General features: G+C 32.1%; 1 protein-coding gene across 1 annotated transcript in view; it reads right to left on the bottom strand.

The window, feature by feature from the left end:
• Nucleotides 1-1,797: 1,797 nt before the first annotated feature.
• LOC113403521 (uncharacterized) overlaps nucleotides 1,798-27,692 on the bottom strand; it is a 102,445-nt gene continuing 76,550 nt past the window's right edge. Inside the window, exons 6-9 of the mRNA XM_026644105.2 lie at nucleotides 9,757-9,848; nucleotides 5,299-5,491; nucleotides 4,692-4,846; nucleotides 1,798-2,007 (exon numbers count right to left, since the gene is read on the bottom strand). Coding sequence (XP_026499890.1) covers nucleotides 1,876-2,007; nucleotides 4,692-4,846; nucleotides 5,299-5,491; nucleotides 9,757-9,848 — 572 coding nt within the window. The 3' untranslated portion in view covers nucleotides 1,798-1,875. The remainder of the gene's footprint in view (nucleotides 2,008-4,691; nucleotides 4,847-5,298; nucleotides 5,492-9,756; nucleotides 9,849-27,692) is intronic.

The raw sequence follows: 27,692 nt of genomic DNA, 5'->3' as shown, positions 1-27,692 counted from the left end.
TGTGTATTTAATTTCAATCGGTTTGATGGAACCTGTTTAAAATTCATTCCGAACATTAAAACCTTAAACGCTAATTGTTAAATGAAATCTTGTAAAACATTTTATCAGCGCTCTTTTTATAAAGATTATTTTATAGTAATCTGTTCTTATCTATCTCATTAGGCATAGTGCAAGAAGTCGCGGACTCTAGAAGGTAAACTTCATTGAGTGAGATGAGAGTAAAATTTCAAGGTCGATTTTGAGTGCACGCTTTCAGTTCCATCACGTATACTGTTTATATAAATAAGGAGAGGGTTGTTCTAGCTGTGAAAACTCATCGCTTTTACGTAACTGAAGACTTTTACGTTAAAGAAGCTATGACTTGATTGCATCGCTAGCCTATTTAATACATATGCAATAATGCCTGTTTCACGACAGAGCCGTCATGCTTGTCTTTAATAATACGTCCAGTTGACAGAATGTGATAGTAAAATTAACACCGAAAAAACAATTCACTTACATTTAAAATAAATATATGAGAAGTGAAAAAATAATAAAAAAATATTTGATTTAAAATAATCATAAATTTAAATTGAAAATGTTATTTCCTTAGAGTATTACGGGTTGTAAAATAGTACAAAAGTTTTCTACGTTTCTAAGGAATAGGATTATACCTTTGAAGGTATTGTCCGGATGAAATACTCATAGAATGTTAATGTTTATAGAAATAATAATAGATATATTCATCGCCGCATAAATAAAGAATTTATGACTGTTTTATTCATGTTCATATATTTTATTGACAGCCATTTCAGTTCATGAAAACTATGTAACGTATTTCAACTATACGTGTTTTGTTTCACTTACAAATTACACGACTAATTTGAAAGAAAGAGAAGATTACACTTAAAATAGGAGAACTTATAGTATTTTTATGTTATGAAACGATCAGTCGCAACAATAGATTTTTTTAAGTTCTTAAAACGATACCAAATAAGTACTATTTATTCATAAGTATACTTGGTTAGCTAAACAACAAAAGAAATATTGGAAAATTTAAAGACGACAATCAGACAGCATTTTTGAAGTATCCGATGATCGCTGGTCAGAAATATTTGGTCCAAGAAAGCATTCTCTTTTTTAAAAGAAAGGTCAGTTATATCATCTCAAAGTTTATCATCGGAACTATTTATCTAGAATATCTTTCTTGCAAGTAATTTAACTATCAAGAAAAAACTTATTCATAAATAAGAAAGTATTGTAAGAATTGAAAGAAACGAAAACAGCTTAAAATTAGTTCTAAATGTAGGTACACAGAAATCCTTTAAGGATTGTTTTTTTAAATGATCCCCAATAGGATAATAGGCATAGAATTTCAACAAGTTTCTTTTAATACATTAAATTTTATCAAACACATTCGCAATTACAATTTCCTTTGTTCTTAGTAGCCGTCGTTCTTCATTCTTCATTGCTGATAGTCCAGCTTCAAAAGCCATCGTTGTTTTTGGCTTTATCATTGTCTTTGGCTTTTCTAATAACAGTTGATATAGGGCAGCAAATCTATGTTTCCAAGTTATAGAGTTTTCTCTTAAAAGTATGACAGAATAAAGTGAGTACTTCTTGGAAACAAGAAGTCTATATTAATTTAATGTTGAGTCATAGTTGCTTCAAGATGGCTCTATTCAATTTGTCGTATGCAACAAATCAATCTTCAACACTGTATGGTGTTGAAGATTGATTTTTTGCATCCGAACAAAATCTGTTTCATCCGCCCGATATATAAATCGTGAGATTTTATGGAAACTTTAGATTTTTTTTTTCATTTTTAAACCTTTTTCATAAAATGATACGTATCGGCAGTTTGCGATCGTGTTTTAAAATGAACTGAATACGATTTTACAACACGTGTAAGTTCTCACATGACTTCGATTTCGATATGTCGTTTATGCAGATTTTCTGGAGAAGTTCCCGAGCGATGCTGAGTGATATGTGTGTGCGGGAACTAGCTAGTTTCGACGGTTTGGCGTCCTGTGATCAAAGAAAATATGATTTCCAATACACATATGTTTAAGTGTTTTCTTATATAATGAGAAAACTTATTCCTTCAGATAAATATTTTCTAAAAATTACGAAACTGAACGATCAACTGTCTTCTTAAATGTTTGGACGTAAATTTATTTATTTTATGTATAAGTTGTTTTCGGATCAATTTTTATTTAAAAAGGTTTTCCCTGGTATTGGTATAATGTCATCTCCTAATGAGTTTCGTTTAAAAAACTAACATTATGAAGTGTGTTTTTGTCCATTGCACTGAATTCACGTACTTTAGTTTTTTTTTATGAACTTTAAATTCATCAAATGTAAAATACATAATAAAATATAATATATTTATAAGGTACTGATAAATTAATTATAACAAAATCAAAATATTCTTTATTCAATTAGCCTCATAAAAGCACTTTTGAATCGACACGTTACAGTATCGAATTAAATTTAAAAGCTACTAAACAAGACAATACTATATATACATAAACAGTGTATATATTGAACGTGTCAAAATTTACTAAAGCAAATATTAATTTCCATCATTGTGGTGACCTTGAGAGTATCGTGGGAGGAAACATTTACAAACAAAGGCTTACGTCAAGCTTTTGACAGAAGCTCTTTCGTTAATTTTAATGAAATTCGATCAAGTTTGATTTAATTAATCGAACAAATGGAACGCCTATTTATTCAGAGAATGCTTTTCATGAATTTCGTTAATTTAATTAAAAATATTTAATAAAATTTTATGAAGTGTTGCCTTCAAATTTAATAAAGGAAATATAAACAATATATATATATATATATATATATATATATGATTTGTATCGATGCTCCATTATAAGGAATTACAAATAATTAATATAGGGGGTATATTTCTTTCTCTTTCTATCTCTATTTCTTTCCTCTACCTTAAGGTTACCTGGAAGAGATCGCTGTTTTAGCGATAAGGCCGTCTCTTGTGTGTGACGTGATCTTTCCTGGATGTGACTAAAGTATGTGTTTATTGGTATACAATAAAGAGTATTTTGATTTGATTAATATTTACAGGATTATTGTCAGGATCGAACCTGCTAATTTTTACATCGCTAGACACCGCTTAAACTATTTCGCCATAAGTTGATATGGCTTTGTGCAGGTCACACACCTATAATTATTCTATTGCCAAAAATTAATACTCATATTATTGTGCTTCGAGTTGTAGAGTAAACTGGTATTTGGAACATCTTAGATTCCGTGTTTTGCGGTGCGTTGATGGTGTGAAGAGTAATTTTGTTCTGATCTCTCTTTCTGTCACCAATGATTTGACAATCAAAAGAAAAAGACGCACCATTGCTAACGCCGTATATTTCTTAAGATTATTAAAATAAAATTTTATGGAGGTTTTTTTTTAAATGTTAACTGCTTAAAATTTTACTATATTGTAATACACAAACGTACATATTTCACAAAGGCAAGTTTAATCCTAGAAGCATTCTTTATTAGCCAAGTTACGGACGTACAAGAGGTTTGTAACTGTTCAAAAAAATAAGAATTCCTACTTTGTATAATTTACTAGAAATAAAACCTCATTTTTAAATCTACATTTTTACTAAAAAAAAAAATACCTAGACGGGTACTCCCCTTTTAACTATCTCATTCATCCTTTGCATTTGCTAAAAGAGTGCTGAAATATATTTTCAACGTCAAAAACACACTTTTAGGAACAGACATAAAGGCACATTTATTTCACTTGATATGAAAATAAATGGATATATTTCTGTACGTTAGAAAACCAAAAAAAATAACCAAAAAGAACTAAATGAATTCAGTATTTATTTTCGGATTAAACTAACTTACTTTAATTCATAAATTATATTATTGTAGTATCGTAACGTAATTTCGTAGGAACTCGACGTGATTTCAAATGTAATTTTAACTTTAAAAAGATCAACTACAATAATATATTGCTCCATAAAACTTATAAATTTAAACCTCAATAGAGATCTGTTTTATTAATTCATAGCTAAGGTTTCTGTTATATGAGTTATTTACTAGTAGTAGTTTTATTTTTACTGCCGGCTCTCAGATCCTAACTCTCCTTGAGAAAGCTTTTGCTAGGGGATTGTCCCGATACGGGTGGTTTAGGTGTATACGTGCCAAATGTTTCTGCTTAACAAAAAATCCCTTAGTCGACACGATATCTAGAATTTGTTATGATGTGACTACATTCTCCTATGCTGGAAGCTCTTTACACAGTTAAAATAGAATTTAGTTATTATATGTTACCTAAGGTACGTAACTCAATAATAATTGATTGACGTATTTTCGATAAAATAATACAAGTTTAATAGTAAATATTAATATTCAATAAAGCTTTTTTATTTAATCATACCATTTTGTTCATATATCATATTTAGAAATAGACATATTTAGATGACACCAGTAAACAATTGTGCATTTCAATCTCATTTTGCCTTTAAAAAGTATTTAAACTACTAATTTTGCAACATGAGTGAACATTTAGCAAAATATATTTAAAACTATTTAAAATAAATTTATTTTTTAAGCACGATCACGATCCGTAATATTCAAGAGTCCACGTTAAAAAAGATCAAAGGGGAAAACCTTTTTTCGTAATTTTTTTCTACCTTTCATACGTCTAATGAGATTAATAGGAAGATATTCACCTGTTTCCCACTTTTCTTTGCATGTTTTTTATCACGGCTCTCTTTCAATCGTATCTGTTTCAGGATGCCGACAAGCAGCTCGTCTACATTATGCTGGATTCCAGATGATGTCTCAATGAATTTGCAGTCCTTTGTCGTCGCCAGAGCTTTGCCCTCTGCAACAATAAGCCTAATATAATAACACGGTAGACCGTAAATTAACTTTTCGAGAATTTTATTTTTTGTAATGATTGTTTTATCGTATCGTATTTAATTAATATTTAGTCTTCAATTGATATTTCAGTTCTCTCGTGTAACTTATTTTTTTTATTTTTACTTTTAATTTTCTTGTTTATTTTAGAAAGCTAACGAATGTTTAATGTGTGGTCATTGATCTGAACACAAAATCTGATATCTAAACACAATACTTCCTACAGCATTGTTGGGTAGACTAGTATGAATCTACAGCCATGCAAATATTTACTATAAGGAATTAGCTAGATACTACTTCATATTCATCGGCCACTAACCATGAAGTGGTTCATTTAAACTATGCTAACTTTGGTCATGAATAATTGTAATGATACATAAATTTAAATTCTACCAAATATAAATGCAAATCACTCACCATTTGTAGAAACTTGTCTGGCTCTCGCCAAATCAGCCTTATTACCGACGAGGACCACAGTTCTGTCCACTGTGAATTGCTCTCTGGCCAAGTAGGATAGAAGTTCTCCAGCTCTGACGAAGGAACTCTTGGCAACAACGGAGTATACCACCACGCACGCGTGCGGCTCATACGTCGATAGACAATTTTCAACCTATGAGAAATATATGGTATTTTTGTACCTTATTATTGAATAATTATTAGCGTGAAATATTTTAACTTTTACTCCAATATATGTAATTATATTTTATTTAATATGTTATGTTAAATATATTTATTTTAATGTTTGAAATGTCACATCTTTATTGATATTGCAAGTTCATAGGATCTTATGTGAATAATCTTTTCCTTTCGTAGGGTTTAGAGTTAAGGAATATTCTTACACTTCCACTTACATATTCTTACTTATATTCTACACATTTTATTCTTCGTAATGCACGTTTTAAGGGACGATAATGAAATAGAGATGGCCCAGTGGTTAGGACACGTGCATCTTAACCGATGATTTCGAGTTCAAACCCAGGCAAGCACCACTGAATTTTCATGTGCTTAATTTGTGTTTATAATTCATCTCGTGCTCGGCGGTGAAGGAAAACATCGTGAGGAAACCTGCATGTGTCTAATTTCAACGAAATTCTGCCACATGTGTATTCCACCAACCCGCATTGGAGCAGCGTGGTGGAATATGCTCCAAACTTTCTCCTCAAATGGAGAGGAGGCCATAGCCCAGTAGTGGGAAATTTACAGGCTGCTTATGTTATGTTATGGTAATGAAATAGAATTAATTGTTGTTAAGTACAAATTGCCTGAACGTGAAACAAATAAACCCAATGCGTATATTTTTACTTTAATATTACATTCTTATTCTGTATGTATGCTGTTCTCAAAGGATATTTATGTTCTAAATTTAAATTATTTGGAAACATTATTCAATTTGTTTATTTTTTTATAAAAATATAAGCAAAGGGAAAATATAACACGTATAACTGTAACGAAAAAGGATTTACTTGAAATATTATATTTTAACTGTAAATATACTCTTTTAACTTCTACCATAATAAATATTGATTTAAATTTACCCGGAAATGTAATGTTATTTTTATGAATACAATTTTAAATCAACCTTTTAAGTCAACGCAATCAAATGTATATCACTCTGACTCGCAAGGGAATTAATTCGTTATGATATTCATTGGTAATACAGAAACCTCCGTGCGAGAGTCTGACTCGCACTTGCCGAGTTTTTTTTACATGAATTTTATTAATAGTCCATAGGACATCACCGATACTTATAACCTGTATATTTTAGGGTAATGAAGTTGTAATTAAAAATAATAATAAAGTTTATGTAGTTATTTATAAAGAAGTTTCTAGATCAATGCCTCCAAGTTGCAGACAATCGTTAGACAAGGATAGCTAATTTATTATCCTTGGCTTGTATCGACGATGTGAAATTTTAGATTTATCCCATTATTAAAGCAATTGTCTTTTAATGTATGTATAAAATAAAAAAGAGGTTTAGGGTATACGTGGGGGTCGAAGAAATCTTGAAGATTTCGTATGATGTATTAAACTATTAAATGCCATGAAACTAAGAATTATGATAGCGTTCATCATAAACCATCAAAAATAATTATCACATGAATCTATATTATATTTCGTACGCTTCATTCTTTGATATAAATATATACTGTAGTCCTTTTATTGTGCTGGCAACTTCGCACGGTTTTTTAGGGATAAAAGTAACTAATTTGACTTTTTCCCTTTCTACCACATAGCATGCTGCGCACGAGTTTGTCATTCTTTTATCGTGCGAGGCAACGAAAACACGGTTACCTGAAAACTTTATTTAAATAATAGTAAAATGCCTAAACGAAGTGCTGAAGAAAAAATTAATTACTATAATGCAAAAATCGAAAAGTTGAAAACTAAGCGAACGGATAAAAAATATCATCGTGTGATAACGTATTCTTCGTCGGATTCAGAAATAAACCTAGGTAAGTTTATTTATTACTAAGTTGTTAGTGAAGTGAGATATTTTAAAACATTTCAACAAACCAGCGTCAGTAAGATTTCCTGGGAGTTAACTGCGAGTTAACACGACGGTTAAGCAGACGTTCAAAAAAAGCATAAGCCTGAGGGTTGACTGCGAGTCAACACGAAGGTGTAACTTTGAAGTTAAAACGTTGAAAGTGTTAAATAATTAATTAGAGAAAAATTGTTCCTTTCTTTCCATCTACCCTATGAATATTTATTTTTAATATTTTTCTTCCTTTGTCGAATAGAAAACGAAACCGAGGGCAATGGTACGTCGCCATTATGTGAATTCGAACTTCGTTCACCTACACCAGCACCGTCACTGCCTGTGCAGACTTCACATAGACACCGTTCGCCGACGTCACCTCATGTACAACCGGAACTAGACATAAATCAAGAGCCTGAACCCGAACTCGACTCTGAGTTACTAGAGGCCTTGGGTGATGCTTCTGAAGAGAGCTTATGGCCCCAAGATTCATTATAAGTTAGCACAACGATGGCTTCCGATCCTTAAAAAAGGCTTACCCTCTGAAACAAAAGAAAGACTTTTAAAAGAATATACCATACCTGATAACTGTAGGTTGTTGAAAGCACCGATTGTGAACCCAGAGCTTACAGCGGCGGTTACAGAAATTGTAAAGAATCGAGACAAGAAGATTCAAATCGAGCAAGATCAACTAGGTCTGGGCATAGCCGCGGTTAACCGGGCGATGACATTACTTTTGTCTCATGACGAAAAGGTTCAAGCAATAAAAATATTATCAGACGGGTGCAGAATCCTTACTGATCTCCATTATGTTCAAACACAAGTAAGAACAAAACTTATTACTCGGGGTCTGGACAAATCTTTTCTTGCTGTTATACAGGATCAAAATCGAGACGAGACTTTATTTGGTAAGGATTTACCTGAAAAAATAAAAGCTTCTAAGGCGATCGAACGACAGGGGCTTCAGATTAAAAAAGCCCCAACCACGAAGTCATCAACATCCAGCGCTCCTATTCAGTCGGCAGGGCTCCGTAATCGCTACCAGGGAAACTGGTCAGGTTATACTTTATAGCCCTCCCGCCCGAAGCCCAAAATTAAAATTTTGAGTAAATAATTGTATCTAAAAAGAATAACAAACTCGAGCGCAGCATGCTATGTGGTAGAAAGGGAAAAAGTCAAATTAGTTACTTTTATCCCTAAAAAACCGTGCGAAGTTGCCAGCACAATAAAAGGACTACAGTATATATTTATATCTTCGAATGAAGCGTACTCATATAATATCGATCGAACTTCACTTTGTAAGTTCGTTTGATCATATAATATGATTAACTTACTATCTAACCAATCTGATAATTGTAATAAAAATATCGGTTTGAATTTTTTTTTTTTTAAATCTTCTATTATACCTGGGAGTTTAGTCAACAGATTGACTAATCACCCCCGTACAAGCAAAACACAATATCATAACACAATAATCACGGTTTGAAATTAAGATGTTAAGTCTATCATTTGTAACCTTAATTTAATCACTTATATATTTAATCATTTCTATACGTTGGATTACGGTTATGGATGTTTTTTTTTATTATTTGTAATTAGATCATTTATATAAGGGATCTCCTTGGTTGCCGTTTGTGCCCTAGAAGTATTTATATTCAACGCGACTTCTCTATTGTCGAAGTAAAATATGAAGTTTTTTGTATGAAGGAATATTACAATCAAAACTCCCTCGTGATACATTAGATGACGCTGAGTGTCGAAGAATTCAATAAGTTTTATATCCTATGGTTTGGTATTAAAAGGTACTGATGCTAAACTTATACGAATACGATATATGAATACATACGCGATTCGATATTTCTCCTATTCCTCGAAACAAGAAAACACTCATCAGTCACTCAAACACAATCAGGGTCATTACCCTTTAACCGAGTGTCTGTCTATGACCTATTTATTACAAACACAAACTAAACGACACACGTCATTCGTAATCCGTAAGTTATAATGAAAACAATGGATGGCGCTTTAGTGCTGTCAGATCGTTTCCTTTGTCGAGATAGATTTTGAAAAGAAAAATATATTTTTATACATTAAACTAACATTTTTTTATATTATTTATTTTCTAATTTATTTAAATAATTGTCATTCGTATGATTCCACAAGGGGTTCGATTTTTGAAAAAAATATATTCTCATCAAACGATGTTCCTTAGTGAGATATCTTATGCTTGTTCGTTTATACGTGTATTGGTGGGCGTGTACGTTAGTATGTATGTTCTTTCTCTAAAGCAAATTATTCTATAAATCTATATATATATATATATTATTAAAACCACTATAAAACATTAACAATAATATTATATAATTACGATTGAACCACATTGTTTCATTTCTTACCGACATCTCAGTGCTGGGATGGTCAATAAATATGAGCTCTGATTCTTCGCCATCCAACAGCACCGACACAGATTTCTCGCCGAACTCGTCATCTGAAACAACAACATTATCAAAATATGATCGAAAAAATCGACACTGTGTTAATAATTACGTATCAAGGAAAGACAAATGTGTGAAATGAAGGTGTCGTTAAAATCACCGCATATATGATATCAGTTCTACAGTATTTCGATTATTTTCCGTAACAGTCTCCTAGAACTAATCGTTATAGGTCTACACTTATAGCGATTATTGTTAGCAGGCTAATTTTCCAAACCGATTTGCAAGCACATTACAGCTTGTATCAATGAAATTGCGCTTGATCTTTTTCTGCTCGTGTTATCTTTGATTTCATGTGCATGCATGTGTTATTAAATGTACTAGGTATAAACGTATTCTTTAACTAGTTTATTATTTTCTAGCACCAATGAGAACAAAATCTTTGACGATTTTTAAAGGCACAACAAATAGACGGAATTACCAAGAGCGGATATGGCTTAGTGGAATCTTAACCAAACATTATCAATTCAATACACGATACAGACTCAGAATTTACATATGTTTAATTCATAATTATAATTCATTTTAAAAGGCGTAAGTAACCGTGCCTGTCTTTGGCGTAATTCTACCTTGTGTGTATATAATCCTTCTCAACCAATTTCACTCACCTTTGTGCTAGTTTACCTCACTGAAAATCACTTGTGAATTGACAAAGACATCGTGGATAAACATAAAAAAAAATCTGGGCATATATAGGTACAGCGGAAAGGTTTTCATGCAAACTTTTGAGTAATTTAAGAATATATATATTTTTTTTAATATATTGCCGTAGAGTTATTTATATACGACCTCCGTGCCTTTGATATATCTCATTTAAGTTATTTTAACATGTATGTTTTTATTGCCAGCCATCACAAAATAAATGTTTGGGATTGCAAAATTGATACTGAGGCCCTCTTCATTGTTTGATTGAATGAATGACTGAAAGATTGAAATAATTTTGAAATCGAACCGTAGTCAATAGATAGAACAACGTTTCCAATTAATTGATAGTTCCTCATTATCAACAAGTCAATACTAATCATGCGAACTTCCGCTCACTAATTACAAGATTGGAACAATTTTGAGCGTTTGATCCGAAATTACCAGAACGTAACACTCGTATAATTGTTTGCATATAGTTTTGGCTATATGCAAACAACCATAATTATGCTATATCGTTCAATAGTATATTCGAATTGACATATGGGGAAAATGCGTGCTATACATGTATAATGTTATTAAACAATACCGCGGATTCCAAAGTCCTGGGTTCAAGCCCGGGTCTGACAAATAAAAAATATTGTGTTCAATGGGTTGTTTTTGATTGTGAGGATTTCAGCACAGAAAGTTAACTCGTAGACACATAATTGTGATATAAATAATATGTGTAATGGTTTGTGGAAGCCCGTTTGGGTAGGTGGGTATCAAACATACTACTGCTAAACAGCAATACTATTGGTGTGATCCAGTTTATAGGGTGAGTGAGCGCAACTACACGCACAACTTCTTAGTTCCGAAGTTTGGTGGTTTGATTAATATTCCTAACATGATCTGCTGATGTTCAGTAAAAATATAAAATAACGCCACAATTTATAAAAATAAAATGTAAAAAAAGGCACGGGCAACTGTGAGCCTGTGGATGTTGTAAAGTAAATAAAAAAATATATATATTCCTAACAGTCAATTGCTATGGGCGGTTCTGGTCACTTACCATCAGGTGACCAATTTGACCGTCAGCTAGCTATATCATAACAAAGGAAAGGCAAAACTCTGTAACAACATGATTATGAATATGCTATGTTTTATTAACTACTAGCGAGCCGCCCCGGTTTCGCATGGGAACAATTTATTAATACACCAAAGTATTCAGGAATAATATAGTTACCGCCTACACACAAGCGAACATATTTGATCTCTTTATAATATGAATTCAGATAATTAAGACACCATTGAATTTGTTGTAATTTTATATTCTATAGGTGGTTTCAAAAGCAAAATATAAAAAAATAAAACAATCATGTTCAAAAAGGGTATTAACATAAACTGTCGAACATTATATGTAGTATATAAAGTGGCATTTGTATACCCACAGCCGCTTGCCGCTTACCCACGTCATGAATTAAAGCTCTCAGTTTTTCCGAGCGTTAATAATAAATGAAATATAAAGAAGAATTCAATTTATTCTCGTCATTTCATTTATTTTAGAAGCAAACAGTTCAAGATATAATATATAAAAATAATCCTATCTTGTATCACATTTCGTGTTTTACAATAATATAAAATGGCCAAGTATAGTAATTACAGATACTATAATTAAACTTTTAAAATATGATTCACAATGTTTATAGGCGAAGGTGAAAATAAATAAAAAAAAAAAACTGGCGAAATATTTAATTATTTTCAAACATACAAAAACCATTGACTTTTCGTGAAATACTACGCAGGCAGTCTAAGCTGTACATTCGACATCAGCAGAGTGTTTTCTCTTAACCACTAATTGGGTATTCTACTTGCTGCTAATGAGATACTTATAATATATGTATTTGTGTGTGTATAATTTTATCACGCATGTATAATTGTATACACCATATATACGAGTGTGAGTAGTTTTATTATACGTATACACAGACACATAAATCATGAAATATGATTTATTGTATAATTTTATTCGTATCGTGTAAACGGTATTATTATTAAAATTAAAACAGAGCAACAAAGCTGTGAGCCGTGATGTGACACATATTTCATACGACTGGATAAATTCTCTCTTTAAAAGTTTTAGAGTTTATTCCATCACGCGACTCCAGTTAGATAATGGATATACATCGAACACATGCAGGTTTACTCACGACGTTTTCCTTTGCTGAGCACGAGATCAATTATAAAGACTTATAAAATAAGCACGTGAAAAATCAACGGGGCTTATCGGGGTTTGAACTCGCAATCATCAGCTCAGATTAAGTGTTTAGTGACGGAGCCATTTGGGCTAGATCTAATTGATCAGTATATTATATTAATGACATATTGATGAAAATTAATATATAGAATAAAGATCAACATAAAACCCTTATACGTTTAATACTAATATATACACCACATGCCAATAAAGCTCTTAGTAGCAAATTACACAAAACCGATGTGAATTATATACCTAATCTATTCATAATATATATAATGGATGGAGTAATTTCCATTGATGAAAATTGGTGAGCCGTGTGAAAATCTGTTCCGTAGCTTCTGAGTTTAGTCTACAGACAGACAAATGCGGGACTTTATTTTGTAATATGTATATACATATAATATTTTGTAATATTATCTAAGCAAAGTTTTCAAGTCTACTCAATACTTTAAAAGAGAAATACATTATAAGTTTTCATCTCGACTGAAGTACTTTTACCTTCATTAGGTCGGAGTTCACTTCAAGGGTCCTAAAAAACTTCGTTTTATCGAATAATGATAAATTCATGTTTTTCTCAGAAATGCGTATCTGTTATTTTTACCGGTAGTAGCTGTGTGCCTATCTGAATAGATATAATTAAAACTAAATAAACCATATTCAAATAGACTTTAACAATCTCAATTATCAAACGATATCAAGATAAAATTCATGAGTACGTTGTTTTCGTTACTTAAGTCAACATAGCATCGAATTATTTAGTGATAATTTCTTAACGAAAAATACCATTGATTTTTTCCTGACCCGATGCAAACCCGAGGCTTTTATGACGTATTTTTGGTACTGTATGTGGTAGCAATGTGTGTGTAAAATACTGAAAATATAAATCTATATCTAAACTCAATTTATCGACACGCTATGAAAACACAATTGACATATTGTACAGTTATGCTAAACGGCTCTGTTCCATTACGTTGTAAATATGCATAAAGTTGCCATCACTATTATCTAACGTATATTCGCATTTACCTAAAGAGACATTTGACATGTGTGACAAGGATGCCTGTGTGTGTGACAGTATGTTTATGTGTGGGTAACTGATACGGATAAAAAACAATTGAAATACACTATCCTTATCAAAACAAATATTATAAATGTGAAAGTAACTCTGTCTGTTATCTCTCCACGCTTAAACTGCTGAACCGATTTAGATGAAATTTTCTATGAAAACAGATTGAGTAAGGATGTGAAAAGGAAATCGAAGTTTGTATGGGGAATTAATCCACATATGTATGTATGAGAGTAAAATGGGGTAAGGGTTTATTATAATTATTATTTGATGTCATATCCTATATGAGCCGAGATGGCCCAGCGGTTAGAACGCGTGCATCTTAACCGATGACTTCGGGTTCAAACCCAGGCAAGGACCACTGAATTTTCATGTTATTAATTTGTGTTTATAATTCATCTCCTACTCGGCGGTGAAGGAAAACATCGTGTGGAAACCTGAATGTGTCTAATTTCAACGAAATTCTGCCACACGTTTATTCCACCAACCCGCATTGGTGCAGCGTGGTGGAATATGCTCCAAACCTTCTCCTCAAAGGGAGAGGAGGCCTGAGCCCAGCCGTGGAAAATTTACGGGCTGTTAATGTATGTATGTCATATCCTAAGTTACATAGAAAAAAAGTCTAAGATTTAGTTGATTAGTAATTTAGATGTCGAATAAGTTTAAGTTACTGATGACCACCATTTGATTCATTGTAAATGATTTATGTTCTTTTATGCACAAATCAAGACACAAGGGAAATAACAGCTTGGACGTGAGGACAATGCATCGACATAATTAAAAAAGTTATTAAAATAAATGTTTATGTCGCTATGTTATATACAGACGGAGGCAAGGAATACGAAGACGGACTTATTATGAAACACGAAAATATAACATCTATTATCTGAAATAAACACAGAAAACATCAGATCTAAAGCAATCATTCGATCGCAGTATCAATAAAAATATTGACATGCACGCACTAACGTTCTACTGTAGTCTGTTAGATTTTGTAAAATAAAGTATAATGCTGGCACACCAGAAATTGATCAAACAAAAAAAAAAATCAAATATATTTTGTTTTATTACTCAGTCCATACTCACTTGAAAGATTAACATACATTTAATATATTTAGTCAGATTCTGACCACGGTATTGATGTGTATGTCAAAACGTCACGCGAAATAATTTAAAAAAAGAAACTGATGTCATGAAGTTTTATCGATAATATTCAAGCCAAAATAAAACATAGGTTTCAAAACGAATTTCATGCATAAATAAACATCTTAACATAACACAAATGCTACTACTGTCTACATGTGTCAGTTAAACATAAACATTCAAAAGGAAACTGAACTTACCGCGTTTAGCTTCACCAGATAGCAAGTAAAAAGAAGTAATGTTATTTACAAAAGAGCAATAGCCAGCCAAATACAAGATACAACTAAACACTAAGATTGTTTTACATATTTATAATATTTCCATTGTGTTATTTAATCTGTCACAATTTCAGCATAGTTTACTAGTCTTAAAATAAAACCAGGAATATTATATCATGCATATAGAATACAATAACAATTTAAAAAAACGTAATTTTATTTAAAATACATTTAAAATTAAAGCTTTTTTAGATTTAACTTATAATTAAATCAGACAAAACTTTATATATTTCATAAGTCGTAAATAAAAAACACGCATACTAAATAGCTATTCATTTTATTAACTTAAAATGTTTCATAGACTTTGTGCGCGAACAAATGTAATCCAAATTTTACTAAAGCATTAAAACACTAGGTAAGGATTACTGTATGTCACTTAACACGTTCTATAGGGTAATATGAATTAAGAAATTTACTTTGCCTTTTTTTATAACAATTAAAAAAAATAAAGATACATAGGTAATTATATTTCTCGATAGTAGATTTAGAGCCTTAGACCACATACAAATCAGTCATGTTACCGCAATAAACCAGTACTCCATCAAAATCAAAACATACGTAATTTAAGTTACCTACGTAGCATCTTTGACCTTCATTAGATAGGATTATATCAAATGCAAAGCTACAACGGGTTCGTTATTTAAATTTTGCAAAGAAGAAACGGCGAGAAACACACTAGTTATTCTTTCCCATGTAATGGCTCTGTTCCAGTTACAAAGTTGAATAACCAGTGTAATTACTGGAACCAGACACATAAACGCTGTAAGGAGAGATTTTTCCTTCTTATACGAGCGAGAGAGATCTCTCGGGTGGCCCATTTATTTGTTTCCCTTCTAAATAATAATAGAATCAGGGGTCAATTAAAGAAGAATTGATTATAAATATCATTGAACAAGAGTCAATGGCGCAATTTAAGGGTCACCTAGCGATGTAAAAAGTCGCAGATTCGATCCTGACCTCTTGGGCCATTGTCGTCCCCATTCCTAGCATAAGCTTTAAGCTCAATTAAGGGGTAAATAGGAATGTCAGTAATTCCCAAAAAAGGGTCATTGCTTTTATTATTTTTACTAGCTTACGTGTTATTACGGGTCTAAGCATGAATGACACAAAGGAAAGATAAAATACACGGAAGTCGACAATGCGGTAAGCTAAATTCCATTAATAAATGATTGTATTTTGTTCGTTATATTTCATTTAAAAAGATTTAATGTAACATTAACGACGCTCGGTAAAATATGCTGGTAATATATTGATGTCCTGCTCTAATTCTTGATTTGGTAACATATGTGAAAAAGATGACTGTATTTTTAGCCTAATGGAATTCAGCTTGAATACAAGGTGCACATGTTTTTTTATGTAATCAAATTATATTATATTACATCATTATATAGTATAGTCGCTGCGCTTTTAAATTATCTTTTATGAAAAGATTAACCAGGAAAGAATGATGTTTTGAATACCAGCGAATTTTTTTTCGGAACTTTGGAAGTAACATTAAAGTGTATTTATGCAGTTTTTAACACTATTTTCTTAGAAATAATAGAAATATTTATTAAGAATTTATAGTGAAAAATTTAGAAGAGCAATTAGCAAATCTCACAATCTAATAAGTACTAGAACGATGGCTTCGTTGAAATTGTTAAGTTCAAAAATTATTTTGTGTTCAAGTACTTTTAAAAAAGAACATGTGAAATTAAGTGCTTATGAAAACGTATAGTGCATAACATCTTAAGTGCTTATGCATGTTTATGTAAATCTTGAAGATCACTGCATACAAAACAGAGATCAGCTTACTATCACGGACTTTCGAGTTTGTTTACCTTTCGTCTCGTTTGAAAGTGCTAGTTGTCACGCCATGTATTAAAACGATGTCTCGTTTCATTTCAAGCATTGACGGACGGATTAAAAATTACTCATATGTATATTTGGCTTTATTAACAAAGCCAATCGTAGCTAGAAAGTTATATGCGTTAATCGTTTGATTACGTCACTAAGTTCTAATATAAATTGATCTAGATTTATGGTTCTTAGATTCTTATTGAATTTCCTGTGTGAAGAACTTAAATAATAGTCAAAATAATTTAGTTATGATGTCAGTTTGATGATATTCAATTAAAAAATCTTGGCATTTTAGTCATTCAAGTTATTGAAGTCATAGTTACTATTTTGATATTAATCTCTGGATCTACAGAAAACTTAACGTTAAAAAACGAACATTGAAATATCGCATGTTATATATTAAGTGTATAGTTTTTTTTTATAAGTCGAACTGTCAATTTTATCGAGGTTAATGACCGCAATGGTTACGTTACGGTTACGCAAAACTGTTACGAAACATTAAACAATGACACCGTAATCAGTGATTTTGGTAATGAGGTGGATTTAACTGGTAAGTCAAAATCGATAATAATTTTAATTCTGGTGATGATGATGGACATTCTTCATCATGTCCAGACAACTGCACAGGGGATATAATGTAAATTGCGTATATCATCAATTTACAGGTACTCCATCTATTCCTTCATTAGTTATAACATTACATTAACATAAATACCAATTATTTACGGTACGCACACAAATAACTTCTGTCGTGCGTTTTGATTGGTCAAAATATTTGGTGACCTTTTTTCAGCCAGTTAAGAATTCTATTGAATTGACCTTACCTAATCAAAGGATAATAAGTGAATTTTACATAAAAGTAATTAATTTAAACGAATGTGTGCAATTACATTGGAACCAATTAGCTCTGTATGCAATTAAGACGATTTACAAAGCTCATCATTTTTTTGATATCATCTTTTTTATTAGTGTTCCTGAAAAAGGTAGATGAGGTACCCGATGGTAAGTGGACACGACCGTATAGTACACGTATCATAGACAAGACACAAGAAATACTAACCATCCCTCCCTCACATAGTCAATGAGAGAACTATAATGTTATATTCCCTGTGCATTTACATCGGCTCACTAACCCTTTGAAGCGGATCACAAAAATACTAAGTAAGCTTGAAGGTGAAACATGTGTGGTTGCTACCCAGACCCGTCTTGTACTGATTGGTCATAAACAACCCAGGAATTGACAAATCACATTCTTTACAATGTTCAATGCTCAATGTTCTTTACAATGTACAAATGATCAATTTTTATTATTATTTTATAATTATTATTACTAATATTATAAATACGATATCTGTTTGGATGTATAATCTAAATATAATTTGACACAGGGTTTTTTATACAGACAATTTTTTTTTATTCTTGACACAGATCATACTCTATATTATAATAGCACTTTTTAAGCCCTGCACCCAACCTCCGAGTTATTCATGAATTAATAATAATCAAATGATTATTTTTTAGATTTTTAGATTATTAGAGCCGAGATGGCCCAGTGGTTAGAACGCGTGCATCTTAACCGATGATTTCGGGTTCAAACCCAGGCAGGCACCACTGAATTTTCATGTGCTTAATTTGCGTTTATAATTCATCTCGTGCTCGGCGGTGAAGGAAAACATCGTGAGGAAACCTGCATGTGTCTAATTTCAACGAAATTCTGCCACATGTGTATTCCGCCAACCCGCATTGGAGCAGCGTGGTGGAATATGATCCAAACCTTCTCCCCAAAGGGAGAGGAGGCCTTTAGCCCAGCAGTGGGAAATTTACAGGCTGCTAATGCATAATAAATGATTATTAATGCTGTTTAAATGAAAATTTAAGTAAAAAAATCTTAGCATCGACGTCTATAAATTCCTTATTCTAGTTTTATATGCAATTAAAATAAATATAAAACCATTAAATTAATCATATTTGAGTTTTCAATGATGAAGTTATCAAATTTTCTTAGAAACCAAACTATATTAAATATGTTTGTAAAGTATACGCTTGTGTTTATAATTAATTTTCAAGCGCTACGTCAAACCTACGTGAGCTCTACAACTGCTACGTCAATGCTACGCAGGGTTGACAGAGTTTATAATTAAATGCAAATTGTGAATTTATCACATCTACTCGTAGGTTTGACCTTTTTAGTTTTTTAGATTATGTATTGAAATGCTTATTGATACCTAATTGCAGGCCTAATGCCTGTATCAATAAGCATTAGATAGTAGAATAAATTAAAGTATTTCTTTATATACATATATTTATTTCAAGTACATATAAAAACGCGCCTCGTTTTAACCTATGTATAATAGCATAATATATATTAATTCAACTTTTATTACATAGATTAAACAGTTAAAATTTAAATAACAACCAAATTATTTGGATCAAACCGCATTGTAGCAGCGTAGTGGAATTAGCTCCAAACCTTATCTTCAAATAGCTCTTTAGTTTGTTTTGTTTTTATGCGTGAATAATTTTTCTAAGAGCGCCAAATCGACATTTGATTACAACTTTGGAACTTTTATTTATAATGCTATTAAAACTTTGAGTGTGTGTAAGCCATTGTAATTATATGCACAAGAGAAATTCCATCATAGCTTCAAACGACGTGAGGAATGCTTCAAGTATGCCCAGAGATATTGAATTTCAGGAAGCATACCTTACATTTCCAATGTGCTACCAACCCTAAGTATTAGGTTTTATATATTCAATAACATTAATTACACTAGCTCACTCAAACAGTACACTAGAAAATAGCAATAATCTTAATATAATAATAAGTTAGACAATTTGCATTCGACGAATGTCTTCGCTTTTTCATTTTCGTCTTCATTATTCAATTCAATACGTCAATTACGTGATAAATCGAATGAATATGTCATTTCCATATATTTCCAACCTTTCCCGTCTAAAAGTGAAATCGACAATCGCTATGTGATTCGACTAGGCCCGCTTATCGATGATTGATGTCTAAAAGTAAAAAGGTAACCGAGATATATATTAAAAAAAAGAACTGTCAGAATAATTTCATTCAACTTTACTTATAGAACCTTTGTACTCAAATTCGACCTTGAAATCATAAAGAAAATTAACGTAATTTTTATTCTATTGTTGTGTATTTATGTAATCTAATAAGTGTACTGCTTCTTAGTCGATTCGATTTTGAAAGTTTCGAAGTAGACCGGAATTTGATGAACATGCTTGTTGTACTTAGTATAACTATCTAAACAATGAAACATTATTTATCTCAAACAACAGTTTCAGAAATTAAACAGGCAAACTACCAAACTTGAACAACAATTGATGCCATATTAAGTAACTAGTTAATTAGGTAATAATTATTATTTATATATATATTATAATAATCTCGGTTGTTTTACATAATTTACGTAGATGGACGCCCAGCTCATGGTAAGTGGTCACCAAAACTCTTCGATATTGACACTGTAAGAACTATTAACCATTCCTTACATTGCCAATGCGCCACCAAGCATGATGAACCATTTATCCTTGTTTTTTTTATATATATATTCTAGGTGGCAAATGAGCAGGAGGGTCACCTGATGGAAAGTAATTACCTTCCCCATTTATTTGTAACTCCAGTGAGCTTGCAGGCGGGGGCTTTAAGGAATGAGTACGCTCTTTTCTTGAAGATTCCCAAGTCGTATCGGTTCGGAATAACCGCCGGCGAAAGCTGGTTCCACAGAGTGGTTGTGCGAGGCAGAAAATGTTTTAAAAATCGCGCTGTTGTGGATTTTCGGACATCTAGGTGGTGCGGGTGAAACTTTGAGTTTTGACGAGATGTCCGAAGATGAAATTCAGCAACCGGGATTAATCCAAACAATTCCTCGGAACATAGCCCGGGAAAAAATCGGTAGAAGTCCCACAGTGATCCAACAACTCTACGCAAAGCCAAAGGATCAAGCAGATCGGAAAGGGCTTTATCGTCGATAATTCGAGCCGCTCTGCGTTGCATGCTGGATATGGTAAAATGGAAGGAGCTGGTACTGGGGAGCATCCGCTCAGAGGTGAGAGCAGTACTCCATGTGAGGTCCAATTTACGCCTTGTCTTAGGCGATGGGCCGACGTGAAATATTGTCTTGGCTTTCTTTTTGCCGAGCTTTTTACCGAGCTCTTTTGATGCCAATTTGGCTTTACCTTGCAATTGACCGCGGAACTGAACGAGGCTTGAAACATCAACGACAAGTATTCCGATACTAGCTGTGGCGGCTAACGGAATGTTCCCAAATCGTGGATATACGACAAATGGTGATTTTTAGCGGTTAATGCGCAAACTTGCGTCTGTTTGGGATTGAACTTTGTTTAACGAAGAGTTTGTTCCGGTTTTCGTCGACATTTTTCCGAAAATATTAGCACGGCCGATATATAAGGTGTCTACGGTATTGTCGTCGGCATGGCAGTGAGTGTTCCTGATTTGCAATAAGTCATTGATATGCAGAAGAACCAGAGTGGGCGATAGAATGCAGCCTCGTGGAACACTAGAATTGACTAATTTTAAGTCAAAGCATGCACCGTCGACAACGACCTTGATGCTCCGATCAGCCAAAAAGCTGGTGATCCAATTGCATTATTTATTTCTTAATTCATGTAGTTAAACTGGCTCACTCATCCTTCACACTGGAACTCAACAATCCGAAGTATTGCTATTCAACGGTAGCATATGTGATGAGTGGGTGGTACACAAACCGGCTTGCACAAAGCTATACCATCAAATAAAGTAATCAATTAATTTATTTTTTCGCCCATTGAGTTATTAAAAAGTTCTGGTAGTTAATATCGTAGCTTATTTGATACAAAGTTTATTTATATTTGATAATTCAAGACAAGAAATACTCAACAGATATTGGCTTAGAGCGTCATAAGCCTGAATATAAAATTATCTGTCGCAGAGTGACGCGCTATATAATGTATTTATAGCGTTTACGTGATTTCAATGTAAGGCATATTTTTTTACGAAGAACTAAGAAAATAAAATCAGAGTCATTGTCATTTTAAAGATTTAAATTATATAAAAAATAGTCATATATATACATACATAAAATTGGAACATTTTTTGCCAAATTGGTAATACGAAGTCTACATGATACACCACAATTAGACAATTTCCCTCCAAACTACTACTAACTACAGTCAAGTCAATGTACAAGGGTTGTAGCAGAAAAGGGGTCACAGCTCATACTACGCTGAAAGCTTAAAAATTATTACTACAGCAATTACTGTGCAACTAGACTAGATAAACTACAAGACTTTTTATTTTTGAGATCTTCGTAAAAACTAAAAAAAAGCACTCAAATTTTAGTAACTTTTAAAACGGCTTCTCAATTCAGCATTCAAAATCGTTAAGAATTCCTATAACAGCATATTCTATCTATATATGATATTTATCTAAATAACAATGTCAAAAGAGAATCCCTATGTCAGTTAAGTTAAATTTTAAATGTTACTATTGTTATTATATATTTATTTTATTTAAATATTAATGTTGTTATTTTATGTTTATTTTAAATCTTAACAAAGACAGATTGCCACATTCCACATCTACATAGGGAGCCATTGAAAATCAACGAGCGTGGGGTTATATTGTATTGTAACCTGATCGGTCACTCGAAGACAGCGCAATGATATTGTACTACACGTACTCTATTTCCTCAGTTTCATTATCAACTGGGACGGGAAACTGACACTACTAATGTCAGTCACGGGAAAAACGACTCGCTCTTCAAGGAATAAGATTATAAATTGCCAACATCTCAACTTGGATCTACTAATCATAATTCCTCGATAGAAAAACCGGTTAATTTTTATTGACCCTACTCGGAATTCATCCAAGAAACTCGGATTCTCAAATCTACTCCATAAGCTAGCTAGATACCAAGAAGGCGGTATAGTTACTAGCTTACTTTTTATATGTTGGTCGTTTTTGTTGCTAAACATGCTACAAAATAATAACAATGCAGAGCCTTATCATTATTAAAAGATCAAATAATTTCACATACCATTAATAATAAAAGACTAGATTAATAAATTAGAGTAATATCTTTTGATGGTATACCGAAGAGATTACATATATTTATTATAGTAAAACTGCGTAATACCTTTCTTTTAATAATATTAATAGTAGGAATAGAATATTTACAGTCGTATATTTATCGTGTATGTCGAAATGATGAATAAAAAGTGCTTAAGTAAATCAAGTGTAGTTTATTTTGGTCTAATAATAATCTTTGACTATATATACGATGTCTTGCTACTTAATCGTTGTATGTTTGGCAACTGGTTTATGTTATCGATGCGATATATATCACACAACTTCCAAAACTTCATGTCAACATAGTATATTAAATTGAGTAGCGATATCCCAAATGTTACGATTACATATATGTACATTGCTATTTCTACTAGTATTATATACATATATGAGTGACATAATATAGTATATATTAGGTTTATTTGTCTATACTAATATTATAAAGTATTATAAATATATATATATATATATATTATATATATACGTATAAAAAAAAACACTGTCGAAAAGGTACATGATTGCTGAGTGCATAGGGTGTAAATTATATTTATGTATATCATTTCATTTCCCGAGCAAAGTAGGAGCGGGTCGCTAGTTAAATATCTATATTATCAGACTTTTGTGTTCGTATTATTTCTAATATTTAATTTATTTTCTTTTTTTTTATTATTATTTTATCTGTTAATCTGAGAGTGTAATTTCGTTAAAAGGGACGGAATTGTGCAACAGGAAGCCAGAGAAACGCGCGCTATTGATTTGACCAATGAGCGCGAGCTGTTCTATATAATATCGTCACTGGCAACCCATTTTCCGTGAGGATATAATGTTAATGTTGCTTATTATCAAGATATTATGTCATATACTATACGTTATATACGTCAAATGTAAGGCTCTTTCGTTTTTTTTTTGTTCTTACTGCCGTTCCGTTTGTTTGTTTGTGTTAATTATTGAGTAATATTTATACTATTCATTTGACTCACTATAAATTGTTCATCAACGGTAAGAATGACCGAAGTCGGTTAGTAAATATAGTGTGTTATATTAAATCAACCAATAAATGACAGTTGTTAGTCAAACTGTGTTATTCAATAGTAAACTATGACTTAATCCCCTTGAATACAAGCGACCTTTAAGGCACTATATCAAAGATACGACAAATATCAACTGAAGCCGCAAAGAAGCTCAAATGCCAACAGACACTTGGATAAAGTTACTCCGCGCAGCAAGAGTTATTTACTAAGTCAAGAAACTTGTACAACATGATGGATTATAAGATCTTTGTTATCTAGAAATGAAGGTAATCTTCAATTATTATATTTGTATGTATTTAATGGCAGGACTTGTAGTTTTAAATATGACTATTTTTTATTTATTTTATCTTATTTTATTTTTTTTATCTCTACATAATTATCAGTCAAGGTTTTATGGAGAAGAAAAAATACACTCAGCATCTGAACTTTATATATCTTTACATATACTTTGTAAGAGATATATAAAACGAAGCCGCTTCCCGCCGTCTGTACGCTTAGATCCATTTAACTACGCAAGAGATTTTAATTCGGTTTTCATCAATAAACAGAGTGATTTAAGATGAAGGTTTAAATGTCTAATAGATGAATATTATAGTATAGGGAAGCCGAAAGTTTCAACTTTCAACTTCTCTCCGGTAAAAAACTTTTTATGTTTGTTTTTCTGTGTAAAAGTTGTATATAGACCTTTATTATATATTGTAAATAATATGTGTTACATACAGAATAAAAGATAGCTGTTTTATTAGTCGCTTTTATTCTGAGCACATATACGTATGTAGAAATTTGTAATGGTCGAATGGAAACAAAATCCATTAAACAAGATGGACAAGGGAATTAATTAGACTGTCTGATACCGACAATCCTACCAAAGCCCGCATCTTCAGATAGTTTTATTTCTCGAGTGAATAAGGATCAAAATAATGACATTGAAATCAATAGACGTTGCACAATGAATGTCGGAACGATATTTCGCTTCATTTAACGTTTGATACATCTTTTATATATGTCTCCGTAAAATTGTAAATACCCTTAGATTTTAATCTATCTCGCGAGATTGTGAACAGTCGAAAGATTGTGAACCGTAACACACTGCTTACAATTTTCGGTAGATTGTAATCTACCGAAGTTAATTAAAGTTAAATTTGTATCGAAATTTTTGACGTTTTATTTTGAGTTAAATAACCGTTTACAAAATTATTGAAACTTAATTTTTGTTATATTTTTATTTTATACGTGATTTTTTAAAACAATTTTATCATTATCATTTATTTTTTAATTCATATCATAGCAAAAACAATTTTGTTCCTGCTGAGAGTCCAACGATACCTCTCGCTTTTGAACAAAGTTTTAGAAGAATTTTTTTTTTTATAAAAATTCAGTTTGCTGTGTATGTATAGCGCCCTAAATACACCTTAATGGTTCTTAATAAAGTGCAAAATATTGAATACTCCACCAAAATTTACCTTAATTATGCTAAAAATCTCAAAAAGTCCATCCTTAAGTTCAAAGTAAACGAACAAACGAAGAAACACGAGAAGTGACTTCGTTTTATTTACTATTTAAAAAATCACAGGACTTTCGCATTTACCTTCTTGTACATAAGATACATTTCAGAAAATCACATTTACAAGTATTTATGTACATAAACTTAAATTTCTCGTTTGATCTCTGCGGAATTGAAAAACGTGCTTAAGCGAATCGATCGAGGCGTACAGCATTATTTATTTCAAATGAAACTGACCTCATTCTCAAGAACGAAGTAGTCTTGCTTCTTATAAGAATTTGTTTTGTATATCGGTTTAAAATATAATCAGTGATTTCAATATATACGATACAATAATTTAAATCGTGATGCTCCCTGACAATAAAATGCAGGCACAATAAAATATCATAATAATTGTAAACAATTTGATGTATGATGATATTTCACGACCTCCGTGTTCGAGTAGTGTGTACACCGGTGTTCATGGGTACGCCACTCCGAGGTCCCGGGTTCGACTCCCGACCGAGTCGATGTAGAAAAAATTCATTAGTTTTCTATGTTGTCTTGGTTCTGGGTGTTTTTGGTACCGTCGTTACTTCTGATTTTCCATAACACAAGTGCTTTAGATACTTACATTGGGATCAGAGTAATGTTTGTGATGTTGTCCAATATTTATTTATTTCAAAAAATTGATATTATATGTCTGTGGAGAAATAATAATACATAAAACATATATATTATACCATATACAATTCTGTTTGACTTGCAAATGAAAAACAAAGAAAACTAGGAAATATCTTATCTGTCCTATAAGCCAACATCTTAAAGACCCTAAGGAGCCAGCCCATGAATTGACAACTTCTCATCTTGCGTGCACTGCATAATATGCTTCTAAACAATTGACGACCACGACCGTTATTCTCGAAATACACTAGCCGACAGAGCAGGACATATTGTGCACGAGTGTGTGCGCAAACACAGGCACATTCTATTCCCTCGCACTTAAAATCTCTTACGACGGCAAAGTGGACACGTCCGGGTGGAGTTCAGACACTGAAACAACGGATTGACGTGCTTTCTAGGGCACGAGGTGTAAATGTATTGCCAAATTCCTGTCTACTATACTATTAAGAATATTTTGACGAATCCGAAAGAACCCAATAACATTTTACTGAACCAGAATTTGACCTTGAGCTTAGCTACTAAACGATTGAGTGCAGTGTGTACTATTAATAAACAATTATACGCTTATTCAATTTTTAAATCGGCGTGGAATAGCTTTTCATTAGCGAACTAATATACAAAAGAAATTCAAATTAGTGTAGCCAAAACAATTAAATTAACTAGGTTAAAAGGATTATTATCTAATTTGAAACAAGCGTAAACCCGGTTTTGTTAACTCTTATGTAAACAATTTTCGTAACATGTTAAAACAAAAATGTTTACTTAATCAATGTATCAAATTGTTTGAACAATGAACAATGTAAATATTTGTTGTTTTTGTTTAGTGAATAAAAGGAACGGAGATTTTAATTTCGATATATTATTTGTTAATTTAATACAATATATTTTTAATTACTTAATTAATTCATAATTTTAATGAATAATGAATGAAGAGTTGAGATGGTCCAGAACTTGAGAATCTTAAGCGAAGATTGGGTTGGTTTGATCCCGGGTAAGCATCACTAAATTATCCTAAGAAATAGTTATTGGTAAGTGGTCACCACTGCTCATAGACATTGTAAGTAATATGAACTATTCCTTAATTTGCCAATTCGCCACTAACCTATTGTGCACAAGGGACATTATGTCTCAGTCCGCAAACTTGAATAACAGAGTCGCACTGGTTCTCTCACTCTTCAAACGAGAACACAAAAATATTAAGTATTTCTGTTTGGCGGCGGAATATCTGATGAGCGGGTGGTACCTACTCAGGCGAGCTTGCATAAAGGACCAAGTATTTATACTAATATTAATAGTTGGTGCATTAAGCTGAGTTGGAAGGAATTATTCCAAATACGT

This window comes from Vanessa tameamea, chromosome 25 (assembly GCF_037043105.1).
Source record: "Vanessa tameamea isolate UH-Manoa-2023 chromosome 25, ilVanTame1 primary haplotype, whole genome shotgun sequence".
Classification (NCBI taxonomy): Eukaryota; Metazoa; Arthropoda; class Insecta; order Lepidoptera; family Nymphalidae; genus Vanessa; species Vanessa tameamea.
This window is presented reverse-complemented; position numbering and strand designations above follow the sequence as displayed.